We start from the raw sequence: 21436 nt of genomic DNA on the forward strand, positions 1-21436 counted from the left end.
AAATCTGTTCAATTAGGGGCGCCTGGGTGGCTCAGTCGGTTAAGCGGCCGACTTCGGCTCAGGTCATGATCTCGCGGTGAGTTCAAGCCCCGTGTCGGGCTCTGTGCTGACAGCTCAGAGCCTGGAGCCTGTTTCAGATTCTGTGTCTCCCTCTCTCTGACCCTCCCCCGTTCATGCTCTGTCTCTCTCTGTCTCAAAAATAAATAAACGTTAAAAAAAATTTTTTTAAATAATATCTGTTCAATTATTCTACATTTCTAATGAATGAATAAGAATAGGGCCAGGTTTAAATTGAACTAAGAGAAACTTAGGTAAAAATGTCTTTCTCAAAAAGGACGCTGGAAATCTAGTTATGAGCAGTCCGAGGGTGGTGGTAGAAGGTTGTTAGATAAATGCTTAAGACAAGGTAGAATGAAGACAGAACAGGACAAAGTCATTCCATCCTAGAAAATAGAGCGGAGTATGATAAAGTGAAAACGACATGAAATTTAGACCCAGAGACCGAGATCAACAGTAAACTCTGTTGCAATTTAGTATTGAGGGCCCTGGGTTAGGAATGATTCTGTTATAATTCTTATTTTACAGATGAAGACTGAGTTCAGAGTCAAAATGACTTATCCATCATACAGTATTGCTACAACAAGTTTAATGGTGGGTCTGAAAAGTCAACATGCCATGTTAGTAAGACATTATACAAACCCTTTGAGGTGGTAAAGCCTATAAGGCAGTAGGCTACATTTAAAAGCCTTTCTTTAAAAAAAATAAAATAAAATAAAAGCCCTTCTTTTTATCTATACTGTCTTTTTTTTTAAGTGTATTTATTTATGTTGAGAGAGACAGAGACAGCCTAAGTGGGGGGTGGGCAGAGAGGGAGGGAGAGAGGGAGAATCCCAAGCAGCCTCCACACTATTAGCCCAGAGTCTGATGCAGGGCTCAAACCCACGAAACGGTGAGATCACGACCTGAGCAGAAACCAAGAGTTGGCCGCTTAACCAACTGAGCCACCCTGGCGCCCCTCAGGTAAGAAAATCCCCATATCCAATTAGAAAAGCAGCACTACAGTTAAAGATAACACATTTAAAAATTATCCTAATGTTAATCAGCAAAGATGTCTCCAGCTGGTCACCTCTTAGAAAATATCATTAATGATAATCTACCAACACCTGTATCAGTCACACAACCTACTTGATGTGGCCTGATCCCGATGTAGTCAGCTGCTCATCATCTTCAGGATTGAAAGTAACCTTAAAAACTTCCTGGGAAAAAGCTTTTGTCCTCAGTATGGGCTGTTCTTCTTTCCAGTTCCAGATGGTCAGCGTGTGATCTGGGCTGCTGCCAACAGAGGCTAGCAAGGTACCATCGTAGTTAAAATCCACGTAAGCATAAGCCAGCTCAGTCCCATCTGAAAGGGTGAATGGGAGGCCAATGAACAGAGGCAACACTTATCTCATTTTCTAAAGTGTATTCTTTTGAAAAGGAAAAGGAGAGAGAGAGCAAGCAAGCATCCTTGGTGATAAGCATTGACGAAAGAATGCCAAGAATCCCCAAAGAAACAATCCAAAATCATTCATCACCCTTGGCTTTAGAATGAATTATATTACGTGAGTGGGGAGAGTGAAGAAATCTTCATCACATTTTGCAAGAGAAAAACTTTTGACTGTTTTTGAGAACACATTCCAGTTTATGAAACGGGGGCAGGGGGACACAAAATCATGTGAGATAGCAGAAAGAAATCAATCTATAATTAGAAACTTGCCACTGGAAAATTCACCAAATAAAAATTGAGGACTTCAGGTTTCTGGTTATGCATGTAAGGAGCTTGGAAGTCACCATTCCATCCTAACAACAAATAAAAAGCTGAACACACTAAAAAATCACAACTCTTCTTGGATTCATAAGTGAGGGAAGGACACAGGGCAAACGGCTGCTCTGGAGACTGGAGAGATACGACAGGGGAACACGAGCATTTGCAACTTACTATAGCAGGGACTCACAGCAGAAATAGCCAAAATATCCGAGCCAGGTAGTAAAACCTGAACTATCACTGATGAATTGCTGGAAGCTCAGCATGGACAAATCTGAGAGTTAAAAACTCCAGGGAGGCCCAGTCATAAGATGGTCTTCAAAAATATTGTGAGCTTTATCTCCAGGAGCTTGACCAGGTCCCCCACAGTAAACACCTAGAGAAAACCCTCAGGCTTTCAGCAGGGAGAGGGGAATAGGAACCATTTTTAAATACACCAGAACAGGTGCACCTGGGCAGCTCAGTCAGTTAAGCATCTGACTTTGACTCAGATCATGATCTCACAGTTCACGAGTTGGAACTCCGTGTCGAACTCTGTGCTGACAGCTCAGAACCTGGACCCTGCTTTGGAATCTGTGTCTTCCTCTCTCACGGCTCCTTCCCCCTCCCTCCCTCTCTCTCTAATAAATAAACATTAAAAAAAAAAAACTGAAATACACCAGAACACTCTGCTCCTCTTAATGAGGTCTGTCCTCAGGAGAAACTAATTAACAAAAGCCTAACCAACCTAACTAACCTGGGGAAGGAAATACTCAACTCTAGCCCCCGCTAGCCATCCCATCCCACCTGAGGGGGGAAAACTGCTAAGAAGCATTTATGAAGTTCGGTCGAGAGAGGCTCCCTAAAAATTTGAGACCTAATCACAGAACCATAGAACACTTCCCCTCCCTCCACACTTTACCACCATGTTACAAGAAGCCTATTTACAGCAATTATTTTTATCCACTACACCATGTCTGGCTACCGAGAAAAATCTACAAAGCATACAAAAAGGCAAAAAACACAGTTTGAAGAGACAGAGCAAGCATTAGAACCAGACATGGCACAGATACGGAAATATCAGACTGGGAATTTAAACCAACTATGATTAGGGTGTCTGGGTGGCTCAGTCAGTTGCATCCGACTTTACCTAAGGTTATGATCTCATGGTTCGTGAGTTTTAGCCCCACATCAGGTTCTGTACTGTCAGCACAGAAACTGTTTTGGATCCTCTGTCTCCCTCTCTGCCTCTCGCATTTTCTGTCTATCTCTCTCTCAAAAATAAATACATATTAAATAAATAAATAAAACAACTGTGATTAATATGCCAAGGGAATAAAGCAGACAATATCCAGGAACAAATGGACAATGTCAGCAGAAAAATGGAAGTCCTAAGAAAGAACAACAAGGAAAGGCTAGAGATAGAAAACATTGTAACAGAAATGAAAAATGTCTTTGATGGGCTCATTAGTAAATTGGACACAGCTGAGGAAATCTCTGAGCTACAGAATATATCAATAGAATCTTTAAAACTGAAGAGCAAAACAGAAGCGATATCTAAGAACTATGGAACAACTACAAAAGATGCAATGTATGTGTAATGGAAATACCAGAAGGAGAAGAAAAGAGAAAGGAAGAGAAGAAGTATGTGAAACAATAATGACTGAGAATTTCCCCCAAATTACTATCAGACACCAAACCACAGATCCAAGAAGCTCAGAGAATACTAACTGGAATAAATGCCCAGAAAACTACAGAAAATGAAGATAAAGGAAGAACTCCTGAAAAAAGCAAGAGGGGAAAAACATCTTACCTAGAGAAGAATGAAAAACTATATCCAACTTCTCCTCAGAAACCACACAAGCAAGAAGAATGGACTGAGATATTTAAAGTGTTGAAGGGAAAAAACCCACCAACCTGGACCTTCTGTACCCCATGAAATTATCCTTCAAAAGTGACAGATAAAGACTTTCTCTGACACACACTGAGGGAATTTGTTGCCAGGAGACCTGCTTTGCAGGAAAAGTTAAAAGAAGTTCTCTGCACAGAAGGAAAATAATATAGGTCAGAAACACACATCTACATAAAGAGATGAAGAGCACTGAAGAAGGAGTAAGTGAATGTAAAATAAAAAACTTTTATTTTTACTATTCTTAATTGATGTAACAAATAACAGTTTGTCTAAGAAAAGAAAACGATAGAACAGTATCTTTCATGATCATAGATGTGAAATACCTCAACAAAATATTAGCAAATTGAATCTAATAATGTGCAGAAACAACTGTATTATTAGTTTGGGGATATCAACAAACTGATTTTAAAGTTCATACAGACAGGCAAAAGACCCAGACTAGTCAACATAATACTGAGTGAAAGGGGCAAAGTTGAACTGATAATACCGGACTTCAAAATATACCATACAACTACAGTAATCAAGATAGTGTGACATTAGGGAAAGACTAAATAGACAAATGGAACAGAATAGAAAGCCCAAAAATAGACCCAGAGAAATACAGTCAACTGATCTTTGACAAAGGCCTGAAGACAATATAGCAGAGAAAAGACAGTCTCTTCAACAAATGTGCTGGGCCACCTGGACATCCATAGGCAAAAAATAAACAAGCAAACAAATAAATTAATGAAAACATAGGCCTTACATCTTTCACGAAAATTAACTGAAAATGGATCACAGACCTAAATATAAAATGCAAGAAATGTAAAATTCATAGAAGTTAATGTAAGACACAACCTAGGTGACCTTGGGTATCATGATGCCATTTTAGATTCCACACGAAAGACATGATCCATAAAAGAAATCACTAATAACTAAACTTCATTAAAATGAAAACCTGCTCTGAGAAGGGCAATGTCAAGAAAACGATACAAGTCACAGACTGGGAGAAAAATTTGCAAAAGCATATGCGATAAAGGACTGTTACGCAAAGTATGCATATCCGAAATATGCAAAGAACTCTTAAAACAAAACAATAAGACATGAACAACTCAATTACAGAAGGGGCCAAAGGCCTTAACATGTAGCCTCACCAAAAATATGCAGATAACACAGAAACATATGAAGATGCTCCACATTCTACGTCATCGGGGAAACACAAACTTAAAAAAGGAGGTACGACTACACACGTATTTAGAATGGCCAACATCCAAATCGCTGAGGACACCAAATGCTGATGAGGATGTGGGGCAACTGGAACTCTCATACGTTGCTGGTGGGAAAGCAAAATGGTACAGCCACTCTGGAAGACAGCTTGGCAGTTTCTTACAAGACTAAACGTACTCTTACCATAGGATCTAGTAATTATGCTCTTGGTATTTACCCAAAGTAGTTGAAAATTGATGTTCACACAGAAGCAACCTACACTCAGATGTTTGTTGCAGCTTTGTTCACAACCTGCCAAAATTTGGAAACAACTAAGATGTCCCTCAATACACAAATGTACACTGGGGTACATCCAGGCAATGGAATATTTTTCAGCACCAAAAAGAAATGGGCTACCACACCATGAAAAGCCAGGGAGGAATCTTCAATGCATATTACTAAGTGAAAGAAGTCAATCTGCGAAGCCTACATACTGTATGATTCCAACTCTACGACATTCTGGAAAAGGCAAAACTGGGGAGACAATAAAAAGATCAGTGGTGGCCAAGGTGGGGACAGTTATGAATAGGCAGGACACAGAGGAATTTTAGGACAGTGAAAATACACTGTATGATATACTGATGCATATACATCATTATACATTTATCTAAACCCATAGAATACAACACTAGGAGTAAACCCCAAGGGACACTGTAGACTTTGGGTGATTATGATGTGCTAATGTAGACTGATCTTCAGTAAATGATGTACCTGGTGAGTGATGTTGATAATGGGGAAAGCTATGTATGTGTGGGGGAGGAGGGATATGGAAGATCTCTGAACCTTCCCCTTAACTTTACTATAAATCTGAAACTGCTCCAAAAAGCAGTCTTTTTAAAAAACTACTAAAATTAATTATATGGAAAACAAAATTACACGAAAATGGTGGTGATTAATTGTATGTGAGGTTATTTCAATCTGGGTGGGCCTCAATCAGTTGAAAGTCCTTAAAAGTCAAAACTGAAGTTTCCCTGAGGAAGACGAAATTCTACCTGAACATGTAGCATCAACCCCTGCCCAAGAACGTCCAGCCTGCCAGCCTGCCCTACAAACTTCAGACCTTCCAGCTCCCATAAGTACACGAGGCAAGTCCTTTAAACAAATCTCTCTTCTGTCTCCTAGTTCGGTTTCTCTGGAAGACCCTGAATATCATTAACCTTGAACATGGAATATTTCAAAAGTTGTAGTGGGCTCACCTTGAAGGATTCTGTAGGGCCTCAAAGAAGGATATTCATAGATGATAATCTTTGGGAAAACTCCTTTTTCAGCGACAGCGAAGTAAGTTTTATCAGGATGAACCTATAAAAAGTAAAATCTCACTTAAATAATAAAAGGAAGATTTTCTTATAAATAGCCCTATTAATGCAGTATCTGTGATTTTATCATTTATTAGGATCCACTCCAACAGAAAACTAAAAAAAAAAAATGGGCATCTGATACATACTTGGTAACGATGTGATTTAAACTGAAGCCTTTACGAATATTCATTTTAAGTTTTGCTTTTGTTAATAAAGTCATCTCTACGTCTGCAATTATTTTAACTGCCATCAGGAGAGCTATAACAGTGGTTCTCAATCATTAGAGTGTGTCGGAACCACAGGGAGGGCTCGTGAAGGCACAGAGGGTAAGCCCTAGCACCGGAGTTCCCGACTCAGTACTTGAGGGCCGGGGGGGCCCCAAAATTTGCATTTAAGTCTCTAACAAGTTCCAGGTGATGCTGATGCTGCCGGCTTGGGAATCACTCTTTGAGAACAACCAAGTTAGATGAATTGTTTACCCTGCATAAATAAATCAACCTAAATTTTTGTACAGAAAAACTCATGTTTCCAGAGTAGGTTCCATCTCGGTTTAAAAAATTTCACCTTGGACAAATTTACCACAAATGGATATAAACTTACTAAAAGTGAGAAAGATACTATATTTCCAAGCCAGATGCAGAGGAAAAAAATAGTAAATATTTGTGGATAAACTATTTGCTTAGCATTTCGAATGACAGCCGTATGAATTGTGAAGTATATGTTTATTCTTGTTATTTTTGTTCATTGGTAAGCCAATGTGCAGGAAGAGTAAATGGATAGCCTAAAAATAAAAATAGGCTGTTTTGAAAACAAACTATTTGGGGCGCCTGGGTGGCTCAGTCGGTTAAGCGTCCGACTTCAGCTCAGGTCACGATCTCGTGGTCCGTGGGTTCGAGCCCCGCGTCCGGCTCTGGGCTGATGGCTCAGAGCCTGAAACCTGCTTCCGATTCTGTGTCTCCCTCTCTCTCTGCCCCTCCCCCGTTCATGCTCTGTCTCTCTCTGTCTCAAAAATAAATAAACGTTAAAAAAAAAAAGAAAACAAACTATTTAAGACACATATTGTGCTTTATAAAATTCTATTTTCAGGTGTGCCAGGTGGCTCAGTTGATTAAGCATGCAACACTTGGTTTAGGCTCAAGTCATTATCTCATGGTTTGTGAGTTTGAGCCCTGCATCAGGTTCTGTGCTGACAGTGCGGAGCCTGTTTGGGATTCTCTCTCTCTCTCTCTCTCTCTCTCTCTCTCTCTCCCTCTCTCTGCCCCTCCCCTGCTTGTGTAGTCTCTCTCAAAATAAATAAATAAACAAACAAATAAATAGATTTTAAAAGAATCTTATTTTCACTTACCATTTTGCAACTCCTGATTTTATACCTAGGGGCCAGGAGCTTCCCTTAGAGGATTGCACTCTAAATTCTGGTACCCAAGATAACATTCTTCTCTCTACACATGGGGCCAAAAGACCTATATAAGCTGTCTTCTTACTGACAACTGGTCTTTTATTCTTCCAGTCAAGTAAACACCCATCCCTTCAGCTTGAAACAAGGCTTGGGTTTATAGGATGGACACTCAGTGAGAGAATAACCAACATTTATTGGGTGCTTATTATATGCCAGACACTGTTTAAGCTTTATATGAGTTAATCCCCTTAAATTTTACATCAACCTTGTGAGTTCAAATACCATTATCATTCCCATCTTACCAATGCGAAATAGGCACAGAGAAGCTAAGTAACTTGAAGTCATACAGCTGGTAAATGTGAGAGGTAGGATTCAAGCCAGGTGTTGGAGCCAAAAAGAAAGTGGAACTAAAAAAACAGTGGCTACTGGGGCACTTGGGTGGCTCAGTTGGTTAAAATGCCGACTCTTGATTTCAGCTCAGGTCATGATCTCACAGTGCGTGAATTCAAGCCTTACATCAGACTCTGCACTGACAAAACAGAGCCTGCTTGGGATTCTGTCTCCCTTTCTGCCCCTGCCCCACTCGCTCTCTCTTTTTAAAAACAAATCTTTAAAAAAAATTAAAAACAGTAGCTACCAAGAACTTAGGGGGAAATGTGTTAAGGTATGTTTTTCTAGATGCCTATTTATGGGAGAATATTGTATAGGATATGTGGTCGCAGAAATTTGAATGAGAATTCGGGCAAATCTTTTGCTCTTCTGCATCTTGCCTATAGTAAGTGAAAAAGTTTCAGCCCTTTCAGATCAGAAGCTGTGTGGGGTTGAGTTTGGTGTTTTATTTTTAGTGGGGAACTAATAAGGAACTAATTATTAGGAACTAATATTGTTAGGAACTAATTATTATTAGGAACTAATGAGTCATTTACTTTATACTCAACATACAGATTCACCCTATCTTTTCTGACAGTTGATATGCCCCCAGAACACATTTCTCATAGATTTCCCATTGCCTTGCGAGAGTGTTTCTCATCCACAATAGATAACTATTTCAGAAAGAATGAACCGACAAGGCCAGTTGAGGAAAATCCCCACCACTATCCAGGCTTCAACACACTCCGAGAAAAGTCCCTGTGGACATACAACTGCCCAGAGTCCAGGCGTGGATGAGGATTAGGATTAACATTCTTGACCACAATACACCTTTAACTACTGACCTCAGGCCAACTTATTGTATAACAAAATAGAAACTTCAAAACTACTATTGGCCGTAAAGTGATAGAAAAACAAGTGATAGTTCCCCATTTCTCCATACTCTGCAGATGATGTGGACCTCAGGGCTCAGGACACCTCAGAGTGGCCCCTGACTGACTTCCCTCCATGGAACCTGTGACCCTAATGCTAGGCCTGTGTTTGCACACAGCTGGTGACACAGGATCATGTACTTTTATGCCTCCAGTTTTTTGGTTTTTCTGCTTTTTGATATGACTCCTGTCTCTTTGGATGGATTTTGAACTCTTTGAATTCATAGAGGTCACGAACGCTTCTTCACTTAAATCCCTGCATGTTCTGAGTTAGTGTTGGACTCACAATGTAGTATAATAAATTCTTGCTGAGGACAGGGACTTTACTATTTACGCCTGCTATATATACATAGATGATCAAGGAAGACAGAAACATGAGACTCTCCTTCACCCTTCCATCGCACCATTTCCTGTTTCCGTAGCCAGTCTAAGTTCTATTTGTGGATCTCTGATTTTCCTTACCTTCTCCATTCCCGTTCATCTTCCTGCTTTGCTTCTCAGAGCAAGAATCTTCCAAACCTCTCCACTCATCTCCACTTCTAATCTAAATATCCTACCAGGTAAGCTACCCTACCATCTAGTCTACTCAAGAGCATTTCCCACTACTCCCTGCTAGCTTGGCCCAGTCTCTCTGTTGGAGCTGCATCAGCCTTTCTGCCAGAAGCCCTCCACCTCCACAGGGTACGGTGATGTCACCCTTCACCTTCTAGTTCTGAATGGGCTGCTCACACCTGACAGGCAGGGCAAGAGCAGGGCAGACTTCTATTTGGCTCATGATCCTTCTAAAAACCCTTTGAATGTCTGCTACGGAAGTGTAGCTTGTATGAGCCCCAAATCCTGCTCATTTCTCCTCCTCTCCGTGTTTCACACAGCCTAATCTGAACAGGTGCCCTCTCATGACTCTAAAGACACCAAGATGTGCTTCTCAGGCTGTTATTGATGAGAGGAGATCTAGGGACTTTTAAGGATCAACTACTTTTAAGGATCAGAGTAAAAAGCAAAAGGTCATCAAGATAAAAGCGCAATCATGGGGCCAATTGCTATTGAGAGGTCAGATAAGATACAGTTAGAAAGGTATTCTTCAGATTTGGCTATTCAGGGCGATTGGTCACTTTAGTAAGGGCAATTTCAGTGCGGTGATAGGGAAAAAGACAGCAGAAGCTTGGCTTTGAAGGGAAGATCAAAAGTCAGTGTAAAGAGAATACATGGTTAGAGAGGAGACTTTTAAGATGAAAACAAGTTGATTTAGTGTGCTTTAATGCTGAGGATGAAAACCCTAAGAAAGTAGAGGCTGAAGGTACAAGAAAAAAGGTGACTGATGGAGACAGGCACCTGAAGAGGAAGGAAGAGACAGCCTCAAATCACATACAAGTCCTTCTGTCAACTTCTCAAAATTATTGAACGTACAATCTATACTTGATCTCTTAATGTGCAACCATATACTTATATCTTATCTGGCACTTATCTCTATTTATTATTTAAATTATCATCTGTGCCATTCATTTGAGTATTTTTGCAGAATAGCAACATAGCATTAATATGTAAAAACTTGATGACTGTGGGAAGCCACTTACCCTCTTTTAGCCCCAGTGTCCTTATCTGCAACATAAGTATTGGTAAAATGATAGTATTATTAACGTGATAGTATGATACTGCACAGAGACAATGTCAACGAATGGAGTGGTTGCAATTGTTGACTTGAAAATGCCTTAGAATTGCATCTCCTGCAATTATGGCATCCTGCCCATGGTATTGGCATCTAACAGCCTGGCTGGTCCACAGAAGAAACAAACAAAAGGATGGAATTTTTTTAGGAAGTCGCTAACAGCCTACCCCAATAACACCAATTCCTCTACCACTGCTACTTCGCAGGTAGATCTGTTCCTTGGTTTTCAAATTCAAAAGGATCAGCTGGTTCCCAGCTATGTACATCACAGTACTGCTGTCCAGAAGTTTTAGGTTGGCCCGCTTTCTACAGTCATAACCAAAGGAATGACTGAGAGAATATTGTTAAGGAAAAGAAGTGACACAAAGTAACCATTCTAGAGACAGGAAAAACAATGTAATAAATATGTTTTTAAACTCTGTGCCCTTTAATAAAGACTCAGTGTTGAAGTAGTTGCATTTTACTTTGAAACTCAGAGTTTTTTATCACTAATGCAACCTTGCTTTCAAATTAAGTGAAAATCCTCATACTCTGATTTAGTCAATATTTTAATTTTCCCAGGGAAATCCTGAAAGCAGATTAATTTTATAAAAGTAAAAGTATCAAAAAGGCCTCTTGATGTTGAAAGACCAGCTGTTTAAAATTCTGACATGTTTTGAAATCCTGAAACACCAGTAATATTACATATTGTAATAAATCTACATAAATATAATTGAAATTTAATTCATATGAATTATGAAAATGGACTAAACAGTATATGGTATATAAGTATATATAATAAATATGCTAACATTTCTTTTCTGAGTGCATTAATATGTATAGGTGTATAGATGAGTGTGTGTGTGTGTGTGTGTGTGTGTGTGTGCATATTAATGCCATACAGTAAATCTGCACTAATTCAAAATAAAGGTTAAAATAATCGAAGTTTTTATAAGACATCTTTTAAATGTACATTGTTCGAATTAATTCAAGTTCAAGTTCAAATTAATATAACCTAAGATATAAATGTAATAAGTAAGTTAAATGAGGTTAATCTATCAAAACATTATAGTTTGCAAAAGAAACATATTACATAGTATATCTTAAGTAGATGGTTTCTTATTTTCTAAGAGTTCACTGTTGAACACAAAAGTTAAAGGATCATTGGAGAAATCTTTATTTTTTGCCCTTGCTTAAAAAAAATAAATTCTCATTTTAGAGGATTATTTTTATTTGTAAGTGAATATTTTTAGAGAAAAAACTATGTAGAATTATTAACAAGAATATATAGAATGTAAAAAAGGAGAAAATTTTAATTAATGCAATTTGAATTGTGAGGTTTATACAAACTATTAACCAACTATACATAACTATACCTACCTCATTGCCTAAGAGTTAAATTGAAAAAGAGACAGAACATTTCACGGCTTTTTTATCTGTTCAAGAAAAAGGAATTTTATCAACTCACTAAAGACACGAACACCTAAAATTAATTTTTATATATAATTTCTGGGTGACTCAGTCAATTAAGCATCCAACTCTCAGTTTCAGCTCAGGTCATGATCTCACAGTTTGTAGGTTTGAGCCCCATGTCGGGCTCCACACTGACAGGGAGGAGAACCTGCTTGAGATTCTGTCTCTCTCTCTCTCTCTGCTCCTCTCCTGTTCATGCTGTCTCTTTCTCTAAATAAATAAATAAGCAAACAAACAAACTTAAAACTTAAAAAAAAAGAAATGCAAATGAACATGTGATCCAAAGATCTTGATGAAGCTATTCAGACCTCATGGGTACTGAGGCCTCCTTACAAATAAAGAATGGGATCCACATGCTCCTTATCTTCCTGGTATGGGCAGGAAGTTTCACCTACCTTCCTTTTCCCTTTCCCCAAACTGCTGCTCTCACCTTTCTTTCCTCCTCTTCCTTCCTCTTTTCCCAGTGCCAGTGTAACACTTGGAGGGCTAATAGTGTGTCGATAACTGAGAGTAGAAATGGGCTACCATCTCTTCACTGTCTTGGGTGACAGTTGGGAATCAGGCATGTGATCACTTATCTGGTATTAACATCTCTAATTTCAGGGTAGAGTAGGACTCCCTTTGACCTGCTGCTGTTCTGATCAAAGGCCCTTTCAAATGCAGAATGGGTGAGACTGTAACTTCCCAAACTCTCCCCCTCCAAATTACAACCTGCTTCTTCTCATAGCTCATCTCTACTTCCTAGAATGCCTAGTGCAGTGTCTTGAGCCTGTGAGGCATTCAATAAACATTTCTTGGATGCATTAATTAATGAATTAATTAATGTATAACTAGAGTCTGATCCTTCCCTTTTAACCCCAAACGACAGCGGATCCCCTAACCAGAGCTTTTAAGATGTTAAATTGTGTTCTGCTATACCTTCAACTCCTTTCTGCTTTATCCCATCCTGTCTTCTGGTTTGCATTTTCTTAACTTCCTATCTGAGACCCAGGGCCTTCACTGTCTGTTCATGAGCATCTAGGACCCTCACTTTAAAATCGTGTTTAAATACATCTTGTATAAATTATGCTATGGTTTAGGTAATATGTAATACATGACACATTTCTTGACTTATAAGACACTGAACTTTGAAACTGAAGTTGACTCAATTGAATTAATAAAATATAAAGGATTGTGTAGGGGATACATGACAGCTAATTTCTCCTTGGAGCTTCTCACAAGAAATAGAGATCATATTTGTTCCAACCCTGGAGAGTAGAACTGTCTAATGCAAGATGTTCCAGAGAGGCAGCTTTTGATTCAAGGCCTGCAAGAGCTAATAATGTGAGCTATCCAGAATTTGTGACTTCCTTGGCTTTGAAAGTGTTCATGAAAAGTCTATAGCAGATACAGCCACTCATCCAGCATCAGTAGAGGTAATTCATATATCGAGTCAAAAGTCAAGGTCACTCTGACTCTATTATCTGGAATCGCAGCATATCTCTCTAATACAGAGATCCCTGTATCCTGGAGCAACAAGTCTCCAGTGTTGGGGGCTGGGAGAAGGCAACACAATCAAAAGTACTTGGTAAACTTTTTCAGACTACATGTGCCCAAGTCCCTCTACACACAGAAATGATGCAGTTGGTCCAGGAAAGGTATCAGAACATGTGTATTTCAGGAAAATCTTCCAGGTGACTGCTAAAACCACCTCATTTGAAACAAATAGGCTAGAAGGAAGGCAACAGCATAACTTCTATCAGCAACTTGTCCAAAGATGACATATACAAAAGAAGTCCTCAAAAGAGAAAATTCCAGGTTATTAGTGAATTAGTATAAGGTGAATTAGTTCTAGTTACACCTGGGATTGAAACAGAAGCTATAATAACATGTTCTATTTTTATATGAGAAGCAAAACTGAGTCAGTGAGTACACCACCCTCCTCTTTAAGCACACTTTTATAAGAGGCCAGTCAGTGTTTCAGGCCATGTGGTCATCTGAAGGCAGGCATACCAAACTGCTAGCCAAGAGCATTAATGGAAATATTTTCCTAACTAACCACCTTACAAACCTAACATCACACAGTGACAGCAAACCCTAAATCCCCTTGTTAATCATCCCCACCTTTACAATTCTTCATGAACTCTTATTCTCCAGACCAATTAAAGTGTGTTATTTTGTGCCCTATTTCCTCAGGGTTGTCTTCTCTGATACTCATCTGATAAATAATGTGTAAGTACTAATGTCTGACAATTGGATCAGTGTTTTAAGAAATCAATGATTTTAACTTGGTAGGCATTGAGAAAGGGATGCCAGCCTGGTAGAGGATGTAAACCAGGATAAGAGGCCTTTTGATCTCCTTTACATCATGTCTCATAAGAGAACAGCCAGAAAAGTATCATTTCTCTTTATGGTTACTTAGCATCAACAAAAGGTTAGTTTAAATTAAGGTCCCGTATTTCTATCTCAGCTTCTCTAAGGGCCAAGCTTCTTAGAATTACCTAAGACAGGGATCGGCAAACTTTTTCTATAAAGGGCCAGATAGTAAATATTCTAGGCTTTGTGGGCCAGGTGACTTCTGTTATAACTACTTAATTCTGCCCTTGTAGTGTGATGGCAGCCACAGATAAAACGAAAATGAGTGAGAATTGCTGTGTTCCAATAAAACTTTATTTAGGAAAATAGACCAGAGGCCAGATTTGGTCCACGGGCTACAGTTTGCCGATCCCTGACCTAAGAAGTTGAAATCCAAAAATTATACATATGTAACTGGAGTGGATACACAAGTGTGAGAAGATCCAGTGGTATGTTCGAATCCGGAGTCACAAAAGGCATCGAAATCAGCTCTGCATAATCATAGAAGAAGTTTTCTGATATTTTCTTCTTAACTTCCTCCTCTGCCCTTTCTGAGTCTGGAGCTGGGGTTTCCATATACCGAGATTCTAAAAAAATAAAATATTTTAAATAAAAAGAACATCTGGTGAGTCCTAAAATTGTATTTCACAAAGACAGGAGGAATATACGTACCCCGCAATACTCTAGCAGTACTACAAGTGGCCTGAACATGGGATGCTACCCACCAGTGAGCATGGGAAGAGGAACCAACATGGCTCTGTGCTTGGGAGGAAGAGAAATCAACAAAGGGTGCATGCTGAACTCTGGTCATGGTTTTGCAGTCTCAAACAGCAACTCCCAATCAGTTCCAAGGGAGAGTTATAATTCACTAATCTGGGGTAGAGCACTCCTGAGGTCATCCTACCCCCCAGAAAACCAAGTATGAGAGTCCTTCCTGTATGTGATCCTCAGTGTAATCTACAGCTCCAGAGATGCTACCCTATTAGAATATGTTCCAAGCTCTTACTTTTATCACTGAAAAATATCCTGAAAATGTTTATTTCTATGGATTTATAACTGTTCATTTTGGGCAATTTGTCTTTAAAACAGTGACAATTACTGATAGGAAACTAATAACACTTACCTCCAATGCTTTCCACATAGTCATCTTGAAATGAACTTGAACTTCCTTCCAATTGTTCCATAGAATAATCATCATCGCCTAAACGTGATTCTCTCCCTTCGGTAAATGTTTCTTCTGTGGCATCTTCTAAAAATTTGTAATCCTCTTTCATAGCAGCTATTAAAAGTAATTTGTTTTAATAATTTCTAAATCTTGAATTCAACATTTCCTTATTTCCAAAGTAGCTCATATATTCTGATCACAACAGAAGTAAATTAAAAATAAACTGTGATAAGATCTGGAAAACCTACAAATATTTGGAAATCAAACATTTAAAAATAATGTGTGGATCAAGGAGAAACCAACAAAGAAATTTAAAAATATTTTAAATTAAATATTTTGAAGTGATAATTAAAATATAACATATCCAAATTTGTGGAATGCAGCTAAGGCTATGGTTAGAGGGAAATTTATAGTTTTTGTACATATAAGAAAAGAAGAAAAGTCAAAACTCAGACCTCAAGAATCTAGAAAAAGCAAAAAAGAAAATAGAAGTCATAGAAATAATAAAAATAAAAGCAAGAATCAACCAAATAAAAGGCAAGCAAACAATAGAGAAAATTAGCAAAACCAAAATCATTCTATTACCAAATGGAGAAACTCTACCTCTTGTTGAGTATGGGAAGAGTCAACTTTAATCTCTCTACTTAGTGGACAACCCGGAAACTGGTTCACTCTGCATGAGAATTCCAAAGGGTAAGAAGTTGCTCATATTTTAGCAAGCCTGAGAACAGGGTCAGGTCTCCAGGCAAAAAAAAAATCAAAAAAAACAAAAAAAAACCAAAAACGTGCATGGGGGAGCTATCAGGAATGTGGCCAAACCAGAAGAGATACCTCTTCTCACAGGACCAAGAAAAAGGGTTTCAGGATACCAGTAAATTACTTCAGGTTATCATTTGGGATACTAAGAACCACAATATATGAACTAATTTATGAGCTGAGTGCAAGGTCAGGCCACACTTGACAGGCCATCCCCTGTAAGGATCTGACATAGAAGGGAAGATCCTGAGGCAGTGCTAGACAAAGGGTCATTATTATTAAATCCATCCATCTAGGAAAATGCTGCAAAGGACTGGACACCAAAAGGTAGACAATCCTGGGTCAGAAATTAGGGAGTGGAGAAAAGTGGAAATGGAAAATCAAGAAAGAAGCAGACTAACAGTTTTGAAGACAGTGATATAACCATGTTTTTTGGAAAGATAATTATAGTGGTGGTATGGAGAGAGACTTGAACAGAAAGGCTTGAGTCCAAGCAAGAGGAGATAAACACCTCAAATAAAACATGATATGGAGAAATCATGGATTTACCAGATATGTCTCAGATACATTGAAATAGTGTAATGTCAATTTTGTGAATGAACTGATTTCCCCAGGACCTGGTCTCCTCTAGGTGAATAATCAAAATTATATTTCTGAAACTGTATTTAGGATTAGAGCTACAAAAGTCAAGACTCCCCTATGACACCTAACACCATGATGCCCTGTCAGAAAGAGCAAGCCATTTTTTAAAAATTCTTTTACACAATTCCTCACATTTTATTCTATTTTTTTTTTTAGTATAGTTGACATACAGTGTTACATTAGTTTCAGGTGTACAACAAAGTGATTCAACAATTTTATATGTTATGCTCATCACAAATATAGCTACCATCTGTCACCATACAATGCCATTACAATATCATTGGCTGTATTCCTTATGCTATGCCTTTTGTGACTTATTCCTGTGACTTACTCATTCCAAACCTGAAAGCCTGTATCTCCCACTCCCCTTCACCCATTTTGCCCATGCCCCACCCACTTCCCTTCTGGCAACCATCAGTTTGTTCTCAATATTTATAGGTCTGATTCTGCTTTTTATTTATTCATTTACTTTCTGGTTTCATAATGGACCTTACTGGGAAAAGTTAGTGTTAAAAACATTCAAATTCATAAGATTTAAATAAGACATTAAATTATACCTTGTAGCTATAGTAATCATATGATCACCTGATTCTTCTTTTTGTTTATTCATTTGTTTTCTTTTTAGATTTCACATATAAATGAAACCATATGATCTTTGTTTTTCTCTAACTTATTTCATTTGGCATTATACCCCCTAGGTTCATCCATGTTGTTGTAAATGGCAAGATCTCATCTTTTATGACTGAGTAATATTCCAGTGTGTGTGTGTGTGTGTGTGTGTGTGTGTGCGCGCGTGTATCACATCTTCTCTATCTATTCCTCTATCAATGGACACTTGGGTTGCTTCCATATCTTGGCTATTGTAAATGATTCTGCAATAAAAATAGGCATGCATAGATCTTTTCAAATTAGTATTTTTGGTTTCTTTGGGTAAATACCCAGTAGTAGAATTATTGGATCATAAGTATTTCAATTCTTAATTTTTGAGAATCTCCGTGGAGAGAATCTCCATAGTGTTTTCCACAGTAGCTGTAACAATTTATGTTTCTACCAACAGTGCACAAGGCTTCCTTTTTCTCCACATCCTTGCCAACACTTGTTTCTTATCTTTTTGAGTCTAGCCATTCTGACAGGTGTGAGGAGCTATCTCATTGTGGTTTTGATTTGCATTTCCTTCATGATGAGTGATATTGAGCATCTTTTCATGTATCTGTTGGCTATCTGTATACCTTCTTTGGAAAAATATTGAGGTCTTCAGGTTGTTTTGGGTTTTTTTGTGTGTTAAGTTGTATAATTCCTTATATATTTCAGAAATTAATCCTTTATTGGATATATCATTTGCAAATATCTTCTCCCATTCAGTGGGTTGCCTTTTGATTTTCTTGATGGTGTCCTTTGCTCTGCAAAAGTTTTTTATTTTGATATAGCCCCAATAGTTTATTTTTGCTTTTGTCTCCCTTGCCTTAGGAGACATACCTAGAAAAACGTTGCCATGGCTGATGTCAAAGAAATTACTGTCTCTATTTTCTTTTGGGAATTTTATTGTTTGAGGTCTCACATTTAGGTCTTTAATCCATTTTGAGTTCATTTTTGTGTATGGTGTAAGAAAGTGAAAGTGGTATAGTTTCCTTCTTTTGCATGTAGCTGTCCAGTTTTCCTGGCACCATTCATTGAAAAGACTGTGTTTTCCCCATTGTCTATCCTTGCTGCCCTTATCACAGATTAATTGACCATAAAAGCATGGGTTTATATCTGGTCTCTATTCTGTTCCATTAATCTATGTGTTTATTTTGGTGGCAGTAACATACTGTTTTGATTACTGTAGTATATCTTGAAATCTGGAATTGATACCTCCAGCTTTCTTCTTTTCAAGATTGATTTGACTATTCAAGGTCTTTTGTGGTTCCTTACAAATGTTAGGATTTTTTGTTCTAGTTCTGTGAAAAATGCTGTTGGTATTTTGATAGCAATTACACTGAATCTATAAAATGTTTTGGATAATGTAGACATTTAAACAATATTAATTCTTTCAATCCAAGAGTCTGGCATATCTTTCCTTTTGTTGGAGTTTTCTTCAATTTCTTTCATCAATGTTTTATACTTATCAAAGTACAGGTCTTTTACCTTCTTGGTTAAGTTTATTCCTAGGTATTTTATTCTTTTTGGTGTAATTGTAAATGGGACTATTTTCTTAATTTCTCTACTATTTTATTATTAGTGTATAGAAACACAATTGATTTATGGGTATTAATTTTTCATCCTGCCACTTTACTGAATTCATTTTTTACTTCTAAAAGTTTTTTTGTGAAATCTTTAGGGCTTTCTATGTATAGTATCATGTTATCTGCAAATAGTGACCATTTGAGTTCTTCCTTACCAATATAGATGTCTCTTATTTCTTTTTCTTGTATAATTTCTGTGGCTAGGACTTCCAGTACTATGTTGAATAAAAGAGGTGAGAGTGGACATCCTCATCCTGTTCCTGATCTTACAGGAAAAGCTCTCAGTTTTTCACCATTGAATATGATGTTAGCCACGGATTTTTTTCATACATGGCCTCTATTATGTGGAGATATGTTCTCTCTAAGCCCAGTTTGTTGAGAGATGTTGGATTCTGGATGTCAAATGCTTTTTTGCATCTATTAAGGTATTCATATGATTTTCATCCTTTATTTTATTAATATGATGTATCACATTAATTGATTTGCAAATATTGAATCATCCTTACATCCTGAGAATAAATCCCACTTGATCCTGGTGAATGATTCTTCTAAGGTATTACTGAATGTGGTTTGCTAATATTTTGTTGAGGATTTCCACGTCTAGTTTCGTCAGGGATATTGGTCTGAAGTTTTCTTCTTCTTTAATGTCTTTGTCTGGTTTTGGTATCAGGGTATTTCTGTTTTATTTGCAGTATATGATATTCTTCTACATATGTTATCCAATTTAATCCTCAAACTACTCACAATTATCATCTTAATGGGTGAGAAAATTGAGGCTCAAAGAGGTAAAATAGTTTATTCCAGATCAAGTGTCTCTAAGTGGTAGACCCAGGCCTCAAACCTAAAGTCCAGCTCTTTCTACTATACTGTATTAGAAAAGTTCAGTAAAGACTCACAGGAGAGAGCAAGACCAGATTTGCAGAGAGATCATTATCAACACAGAGATGATAGTAACTTCTATGTGTCAGGCTCTGGAGATTAAATGGTTAAAACACAGTCTCTGCCCTCTTAAAGAACTTAGAATTTAACAATAGAACGAAGCAAGTAAACCATTTCTGTTGTATAAACTTAAAAACTCTTTAAAAATGGTTTTACCTAAATTTAGTAAAAGCCTAAGGGTATATTATAATCTTTACTTACATCTTGATGCAGATTTAGAGGAGCTCGGAGACTGCCTTCCATCACTCTTTGATCCATCTAATTTCCCCCCATCAGTGTCTTGATCACCTGGTTCCTTCATTTCCCCTGTAAGCACAAAATGGAGACAAAGAAAGAGACACAGCTATAAAATAAAAGTCCTTTACAGATATTTCTCACCTAACAAATTCCACCAGCACCAAATACCATGTGTGTTGATCACTATGCATGCACAGTATCTGAGATGACTTCACCAGGAGGACGGAGAGCAGCCAGCAGAGACCTGCAGAATGGCAGAATATAGTCAGCTAGTCCCTTTCTCTAGGCAAACTTACCACGGTTCCCTCTGGTTTTTCAGAAGTCCACAGTGAAATGTCACGCCAGTCCATGTTTCCTCAGAATATTCCATCATTAAAGTTAAACCTCTGCCACCTGTTTTGTTTTGTTTTTTTTTTGTTGTTGTTGTTGTTGTTGGGTTTTTTTTTGGCTCATGCCTCCATTTCCTCTTCCCATCATTTATTCCCCCTGGTGTTACTAATTAATTTCAATTAAAAAATATTTGTTCAGGGCACCTGCTATGTATCAAGTCTTACAGTAGGCACTAAATTACAGTACTGAACTAGAGATGTGATTCCTAACTTTGTGGAACTTGTTCTTTAGAAAGAAAGATATTAAATGAGCAATTAAAATGCAATCAGTGCTACAAAAAGGAAAGAATAGGGTCCTGTAGGCATGCCTAGCCAGATGATTAAATCATGTCCTGGGGTTAAGGAAGAGGTGGTGAGTAAAGGTTGACCAGGCATAGATTGGAAAGGGTGTTTTAGGCAGGGGGAAGTTCAGAGAGAGGGTTGTGTCTGTGAAGGGCTGAAAGCAATCTGTTGTGGAGTGGGAGAGTGAAATGGATGGTGAGGAGGAAGTCGGTAGCAGATTGTAGAACTATCTCTAAGGTTTTGCTAAGAAGTTTAGAACTTATTTCTATAGCAACTGAAAGCCACCTTAAGGTTTTAAGGAGGGGAGTGGCAAAGCAGGTTTTCCCTGTGCTCTCTCAGTTGCACTTCCTTACATCTTTGAAAGCAACTGCTCTATCTTCCTTCTAAGGTCTTTGCTTCTCCACACTAAACGTCACG

At 38.1% G+C, this 21436-nt stretch overlaps 1 protein-coding gene across 2 annotated transcripts in view; it reads right to left on the reverse strand.

Annotated features, from left to right (window-relative positions):
* CFAP44 (cilia and flagella associated protein 44) overlaps positions 1-21436 on the reverse strand; it is a 151235-nt gene that overhangs the window by 123442 nt on the left and 6357 nt on the right. Inside the window, exons 2-8 of one of the 2 annotated variants that reach the window (XM_040484520.1) lie at positions 20517-20592; positions 20313-20417; positions 15511-15666; positions 14815-14974; positions 10769-10931; positions 6137-6239; positions 1186-1402 (exon numbers count right to left, since the gene is read on the reverse strand). In XM_040484520.1, coding sequence (XP_040340454.1) covers positions 1186-1402; positions 6137-6239; positions 10769-10931; positions 14815-14974; positions 15511-15666; positions 20313-20412 — 899 coding nt within the window. In that variant the 5' untranslated portion in view covers positions 20413-20417; positions 20517-20592. The remainder of the gene's footprint in view (positions 1-1185; positions 1403-6136; positions 6240-10768; positions 10932-14814; positions 14975-15510; positions 15667-20312; positions 20418-20516; positions 20593-21436) is intronic. The other variant, XM_040484519.1, reaches the window with a different exon arrangement.

Source organism: Herpailurus yagouaroundi, unplaced genomic scaffold, assembly GCF_014898765.1.
Source record: "Herpailurus yagouaroundi ecotype Mexico unplaced genomic scaffold, PumYag 162, whole genome shotgun sequence".
In the NCBI taxonomy this organism is placed as follows: Eukaryota; Metazoa; Chordata; class Mammalia; order Carnivora; family Felidae; genus Herpailurus; species Herpailurus yagouaroundi.